Below are 7,824 nucleotides of genomic sequence, written 5' to 3'. Positions count from 1 at the left end.
GCCACAGCGGCCCCCCCCCCCCCCCCCCACCCACCCACCCACCCACCCACAGGGTGAAAAGTCACCGGCTCTAGACAGGAAACATGGTCGTTGCGTTTGTACGTAAACACCCAACACAAACGTCCAATGAATCCCTGTTAATGGACGCTGGGGGCAGCCGAACAAAAGCGCATCATTTTTTTTTGGGAGCATCGTTCAAAAGTTTAGTTAAAAATTAAGAGAAACAAACGAATGAAAAGGAGCAGCAGCAGCAGCAGCAGCAGCAGATTGCGGCTGTAATCGTTCCTCTGAATGACTTATTAGCAGCACAGTGAGAAGACTTTTTGGATTTTGGACCTAATTACCAGAGACGCTGTGCTGATCGGACAAAAGTAGTTTGAAGAGTTTTAATGATTGTTTTCCGTGGTTAAACGTCGGGAAAACATTGACAATGTTGCCGTGGTAACAGGGTTTCATTTACACAAGACGAAAACCAAATATCAAATATGGAAGTTACACAATGCATACAGAGGAAAAAGTATATTAAATAATACGTTTTCTTCCTTTACCGTCTTTGAGACTTTAAGACTTTAAATCCATGTGGGAAATAACGCTTTTGTTTATTAATAACATCAAACAGCCTTTTCTTAACGACTCTGTTTTTCAATATAATGTTATATACAGTATATACATATATACAGTATATACGTATGTGTATAAACAGTATACATTTAATATAGTGCAGTTAGCACAAATATGGTTTTAGAAATGGAACAGTCAGCAGTGTTGCTCTATCGTGTCTTCTCACTTTCCTCCTGTCCTTCGTTCGTTGTTGTTTTTGTTTTTTACTAAACCTTAATAATGATCGACATTTCAATATTATACTTCATCGAACTAAACCTTAATAATGAGCGACATTTCAATATTATACTTCATCGAAGGAGATTTAGAATGTCAAGATGCGGAAACTCATTTTTATGTCAAGGCTGCCAAGTGACGGAATTTTTCAATTCTGATCGACTACAGGGGAGAGCTGTAGATTAATCACGATTAATCACGATTAATTGTAATTGTAACTGATCGAGTTAAATCACGATGTGGGTGAGCTCTTTCTGTCGACACGCTGGACTTCACTTCTGCCACTCGGCTGCTACATCCATTTTTTTTTTTTTTCACATCACGTGAACCCCACTGAAATTTGAAGAGACATCTCATAAGAAGGCAAAAATAGAACTCCTACACGCAGAACGTTCCGGCACCTGAGCTACAGTATCTTCCCATTGTACTGTCAAAACAGTCCCCGCAGCCAGAAACACGACAAGTACAACGGTGTTGGTGTCATGTCTGCCAATTAAATATGAAAGAGTTTGTACGCTTAATTTACCAAGAACGCGATTAAATTCTGAAGAAACAGCTTTGCCTGTAAATCATCCATCTTTGATGAACCGACTGTAGGTCACGAGATCGACCGTCTCCTCACTTTAGTGTAACAGACCAAGAAGAGACTGGTATCTGTACAACAAAGAACGACTTTGTCTTGAAGTATCTGACTATGAAATTTTATTTTATTTTTTTATGAAAATATCGAGATTAGAACCTGAAACTGATATTTGTAGCTCATTAAAAAACCCACATGACATTTAAATTAAAATGCTATTAGCAACAAGCTATTGACATAGAACAACAAATACTGTTGAATCATATGTCAATATTATCGCCTGGTTGTGACGGGCAATAGCAGATTTTTTTATTCGATACGAGATACGACTTTTTCTGCATTTCGATACCGATATCGATACTTTGTGGAACAAACAGAGGTTTTCAGGTTTCGTCCGTTAACAGCTGGGATTGCTTCCACAATTTAAGAAAATTAAGGATGTCCCATATTAACGTTTTGCTGATACCTGGTATCCGGATATTGTCCAAACACTTAATTTCCGATTCCGATATCAACAGGTACCGATATATGCAGCGGTTTTTCCTCCAAACTGCAGTAAACGTCTCAGGACTCCACAAGTGATTTTTCATTATCGGAGGAAATCCTGATAACGATTCTTACAGATATCGCATCATTATGCTAATATCGGGATGATAATATCAGTCGGCCGATATTATCTCTACAAAAAAAATCATTGGTTAGAATGAAGACAAATATTGTACTAAATACATTTTCAAATAAGGCAAGAGTATCACCTTTCGTAACCGTCATCAAAGGTTTGGAATAATACGAGAGAAAAAAAAAAAACTTACGAAGCAGAAGAAGAAAAACGACGGCGAGACGAACAATAATCCAGTGTAAAGTAATGCTGAGGCACAGAGAGACAGAGTGAAGGAAATGAACCAATCACAGGTGACAAACATTAGTAATCACAGTCACAGTCACAGCACTGGACCCAGGCAGATTAAAGAACGTAGTCAGTTAAAACTGTGAATTTAACAAAACTGCTTCATTGTTTTTCACATTGTCACAAACGCATTTTTTTATTTCTGCAGCTGATATGTGATCGCGGCAGAGGCCGATCTTTGCTGTGACGACTTTAAGGACAAACAGAAAGTCAACAACAGGTCTTCACAGGAGGAAGCATCCCATACACCGCCTGGTTAAATATTCATGCTCCGGACCAGCACATCAATCACAGCAGCTTACTGCATGCCACTGACATTACTGTGGAAATTTCTTCATTTGGTGGCACGATCAATATCTCATTACAGCAGCTTTACGTCGGCCTGTCTCCGGGCAGGCGCGTTGGCTCCACTCGCCGCTCATCAGCGAACTGATCGTGTCCGTGTCGTTTCCGCCACTGTCACCATTGTTCTGCTGACCAACGTTTCTACTTCAGATATTCACGCATGTTTAGCATGTTCAACTAGAGCGCATGTGTCAAACCTAAGGCTCGTGGGCTGAATGTGGTCCGCCAAGTCATTTTATGTGGTCCGCAGGAGCTTGAAAAGCGTTTAATTGCCTTTTGATAAAGTCTATACCACGTGTCAAACGTTGCATAGTCTAAATATTCACACATGAACACATGTTCTACCAGAGCGCCTGTGTCAAACCTGAGGCTCGTGGGCTGAATGTGGTCCGCCAAGTCATTTTATGTGGTCCGCATGAGCTTGAAAAGCGTTTAATTACCTCATAATAAAGTTGGAGAGTATGTTTACCACAAATTACAACTACAACAATGCCTTTCATGATGATCAGAGATCTTTGATGTGTTCAAGGACAAGCAGAATCACCAACTTCGTCAACTCCACCCAAACCCTTCATATAGTTCTGAAGTGAAATATAAAACAAGTAAAAATGACATGAAAGTTAGTCATAAAGCTCAGCTTTTCATCAGAATGTACGACGCGATACAATCTTTTTTTCTCTCTTCTAATTAAATGACTTGATTAAAATGGCTATTTTTTTGTTCACATATCTACACCACTGTGCCCAGAATACCTCACGACGGCGAATTAAACGGAGCCATTACTGTTTTTAATTCAACCATGAAACGACATCAAACCTCATCATAAGAGCATTAAAGGTCCCCCTCCTGGGCGTCAAGTAAAATGCGGCCATGTGCTGAACTGAATTCCTAATTTCAGGCCGGGCCAAACGAGAGTCAAACGCCGGGTCATTTTTGACGTCATCGTTGTTTTGGTTGTTTTGATGAAGTCATGAAACAGACACGAACAATGACGATAAAGATTATTTATCCCCGACTCCCTGTGGATTTGAGCACAAAATCTTAGTCTCTTAATATGTAAGATTCGTTCAAAGTCTGTTCTATAGATACGGTACTGTATGAGCAGCCATACGATACCTGCAGAAAATCCAAAAGTCAAACAGGAAATGTCATAGAAAGACGACCAACAGATGCTCAGAGACGCACTCGTCCTAAAACAGATTTTAGGACGAATTACCAATTCACTAACGTGGTCTCAACGTCAGCTTCTTTCTGGGTTGGGATCATAACACAACTTTTTTTTTTTTTTTTTTTCTCCCGAGGTGCTGCGTCGACATTGATCACCCGAATGCAAAGTGAGACCGATGTCTTCACACAAACAAGCCGAGTGCTGCCACACCGCATTAGTCACAAGGCGAGACTGGCCTTTTCAAGGTCGCTGCTCTCACTCAAGCCTAATAGATCACCAAGATTTGATATTCACCGCGCAGGGTCTCACACGTGTGTGTGTGTGTGTGTGTGTGTGTGAGGTCCCAGTGTTGCACGTGTATATGTTTAAACCAGATATTTTGTTAAATTGACGTCTTTGTCGTCAATAAGACCGGATATGTCTAAGATATGTTTGGAGTCTTTCAGAAACCAACAAAGTAAAACACAGACTTTAACATATGTTGACATTCGTTAAAAAAAAAATAATTAAAAAGTCAAAATGATGGCATTGGGCCACAAACTAGGGGTTCCTAACCCCCGGTCCAGGGACCAGACTCAGGTCCGTAAGTCATTTGGTGCCGGTCCACAATGGGACGCAGTAAAACAATGTACTTCAGTTTTACTGATTTACTTCATTCCAAAGAATCCAGTCATGTCCCTTTACTGTTCTCATTCAGAGATAATCTGTCAATGTTTCAAAACAACAGGTCAAAGGTCATTCAGACTCTGATACTGACAGAAAAAGAGTTAATGATCCAACAACGATGGTGCGGCATCACTGGTCTGCAGTAACGGCTGATATCGGTTGATACAAATGTCTCAGTGTTCAGGGACACGGCTGATTGGACGCTCACAACTGCCCAAAGCTTTGAATACGAGTGTGGACGTTTTATTATTATCACCAACTGACTCTGGTTAAAACCCAGGATTATTTGGCGAAATGAATGAACGAATGGAAGAAGGAATATGACGTGATTTTAGAATTTTTACACGCGTCGTCTTCGTGTAACATCGTGTTACCATCAGCTGCGAAGGCTTTAATCTTCCCAACTCCTCACACTAAGTTGGGTTTATAGCCACAGCAGCAGCAGCAGCAGCAGCAGCAGCAGCAGTCCAGCAGAGACCCTATCTGCTACCACTCCAGGGAAATTACTCTGTGTTGTTAGAGAAAAGGCAGTTTGAGAACCGCTTCATCAAGATTCTTGACTCTGGTAACGTTTNCAGCAGGAAGAAGAAGAAAAACACAATATCGTCTGCATATACTCACACTGTTTCATAGACGCTAGTGAAACGTCAAGGTATGGACCGAGCTACAGTCAGTTCATCAGTGATGAGTTCGTCAGGTGCAGCCCATAGGCACCACACGGCAACAGCTCTGTATTTGCATTCAAAACACATACGAACAAATACACGCACGCACACACAGTCCACACAAATACCAGGTTCCTAGACACAGCAGCAGCATCAGACTGTCAGCTGTTAAGTCCTTTTTAAAAGGAGGCAGCAGTTTCCTATTAGTCAATGTCATCTCTCTGCTCCTTCCACAGTTACAACTGGTGAGAAAAAAAAATCATTCCCTATGAATCCAGCAAATGGGACTAAAGCAGTAAAAGAAAAAAAATTTTTTTTTTGCGTGTCATTCCTGCCTGTGAAACAACAACGCTCTTGAACCAATGTTTTTCTCAACACAAGAGAGTCTGAAATGTCAGCGGCTGTCAATCACATGTTGCTTCGGTTGAAATGTTATGGTTTGTCACAATAAAAGAAAGAGAAAGAGGAAACTGAAAAGCGCCTCCATCCAGAGCTCAGTCAGTTCTCGTTGTCTGTGATTTTCTTACACCACGTCGTGGAGCGATTATTATGAGTCCTCGATTATTTAAGATCTCACAAATTTCCAGATCTGCTACACGAACAGCGTGAAATCCTGTGGCATTTGGACAAAATGTTGTGCTTATTAAAACGCCATTCCCGTAAAAATCAATCAATGTATCAAAAACAAAAGCACTCTTGAAGTCGTAGGACTCGATTGATGATATTCAATGTCAAGGTGATGACATCGTTTTTAGAGATATGTTAAAATCTGGAACATGAAATGCCGATTTTTTTTTGTAACACAATTGTAAATACCCAACATCTTATTTGTTTTGGGAAGTTCCTCGACGTAACACAGGTGTTTATGAAATCTGCTGTTAAAAAACATCCAGTTACAAGTGGTTTGTGGCCATTCTTAAAAAAAAAAATCAGAACCACAGAAATAAACATAGATCATCGGAAAAAAAAATCTTTGATTTAATTCTTAAAAAATAACCAACCCATAATAATCTCTATTGTATTAGGAATTAAGAATGTCTGTCATGGTTCAGCCAGCTGTGCCTGTGTGTGTGTGTGTGTGTAGCCTGGTAAAAGGGAAATTACGAGCTGCAGAGAGATTGCAACCAAACACCTGATACTGTTTGGTTGGGGGTCCTGGAAGACCTCCAGTGCTCGGCTCCTTCATCAGTTCCAGACACCGTGTGCCTCTGTTTTTTTTTTTTGTTTTTTTTTTGCCTCTCTTTTCGTTTTACCATAGATGAGCAGTACATGTCAGCATCGATCTTTGTCAGCCGTGGAAACTGTTCATCCTCTGTCAGGGAGTCGAGAGTCGAGAGTCGAGAATGTAGAGTCTTTCTGTCTATAACTGAGCCTTTTCCAACAAGTTTTTTTTTTTTCTTACTGCACCTGCAGCTGGGGGGGGGACAACACTCTCCTACCGTGTTAAATTTAATACCTTGCTTCATTTGAAGTAGTCGCGAGAGACAAGTTCCTGCCATGACAACTTGTAGGTCATATCAGTCACAAAAGTGGAAATATTTTCCGTGTAACTTTTTTTTTCTTTCTTTCAGAAACAGCCAACACTGCTGTCAACTTCTTGACACACAGACTGCAGATAAGACAATAGCTGTCAGTGAGCGATGCGCAAAACAATAGGCAGAAACACCGCCTGTATTTGATCTACACAGACACGAGGTTCATCAAAGGCTTTCGGGTGAAAAACATCACGGTGATCGACCGGAATGATCCCATTATCATCCAGTCAACCCGGGAGAGAGAGAAGAGAAGAAAAAACACCCCGAGAGATCCACATTTCTCCACAGCCAACAGATCAGAGCAGAGCTTCAAGTGGAAGCGAGAGGAATCGTACTTACAGTTCTGAGGAACTGGATCTCATCCTCTCCTTCTCCACCTTCAGCCATAGCCGCAAAGGAGCCTTTTCAGACTCGGGAAGCCTCCGCTGGCTCCTCTCACCTATCGATATTAGCATATAGCTAATCCACGGATCATACAGCGGGCAGACTGCCGCAGCATGTGTCACTCAGGCCGCTGAGCTCAGGCTCAGGAGGAGGAGCAGGAGTGTGTGTGTGTGAGCATCGGTGGGGCTGGAGCGACTGGGGACAGTGTAGAGCGAGAAGACGAGTCCTGGAGCCAAGACACGGCAGCAGCAGCAGCAGCAGCAGACGCAAGAGGAGGAACACGGGGGTTTTTCGCCCCCTCAGCACCCGAGACTAGGCAACGGGAACGCGCGAATATTCAAAAAAGTTAGCGTAGTATTTTAAAAAAAACAAACAAATCAGAAGCCGTGTCTTTTTCTTTTAATCAGGTATCCACAGTCAGCTTGACGAAATGAATGATGTGTCGAGCGCTGGTGCTGATCAGCACCACGGTCAGCTCCCGACTGCTCACACATGTTTTTGAGTGGATGGGGAGGAGGAGGGGGAGAGGGGGGAGAGAGAGCAGCAGACAATGTATTATATCTGACCCGTGAGTAACTATGGAAATAATAATAATTCAGCGTGGAAACAACACGTGTTTGCTCCAAAAAAAAAAAACACAGCCGTGTGTCTGAGAAATGGCAGTTTAAACTGGCTGTTAAAAAACACGACCATCATTTTTATATCCATGACTGCGGTCCATTTATAATGTGAAGAAA

The 7,824-nt window shown here is 41.7% G+C and overlaps 1 protein-coding gene across 1 annotated transcript in view; it reads right to left on the bottom strand.

The window, feature by feature from the left end:
- Window positions 1-7,345, bottom strand: part of LOC103389101 (ryanodine receptor 3-like) — a 78,035-nt gene extending 70,690 nt beyond the window's left edge. Inside the window, 1 exon segment of the mRNA XM_025059321.1 lies at window positions 7,043-7,345. Within this exon segment, the coding sequence (XP_024915089.1) occupies window positions 7,043-7,090 (48 nt within the window). The 5' untranslated portion in view covers window positions 7,091-7,345.
- Window positions 7,346-7,824: the final 479 nt, after the last annotated feature.

Source organism: Cynoglossus semilaevis, chromosome 1 (genome assembly GCF_000523025.1).
Source record: "Cynoglossus semilaevis isolate Cse_v1.0 chromosome 1, Cse_v1.0, whole genome shotgun sequence".
Lineage (NCBI taxonomy): Eukaryota > Metazoa > Chordata > Actinopteri > Pleuronectiformes > Cynoglossidae > Cynoglossus > Cynoglossus semilaevis.
Note: the sequence above shows the minus strand (reverse complement) of the source record. Positions and strands in the feature narration are given on the sequence as shown.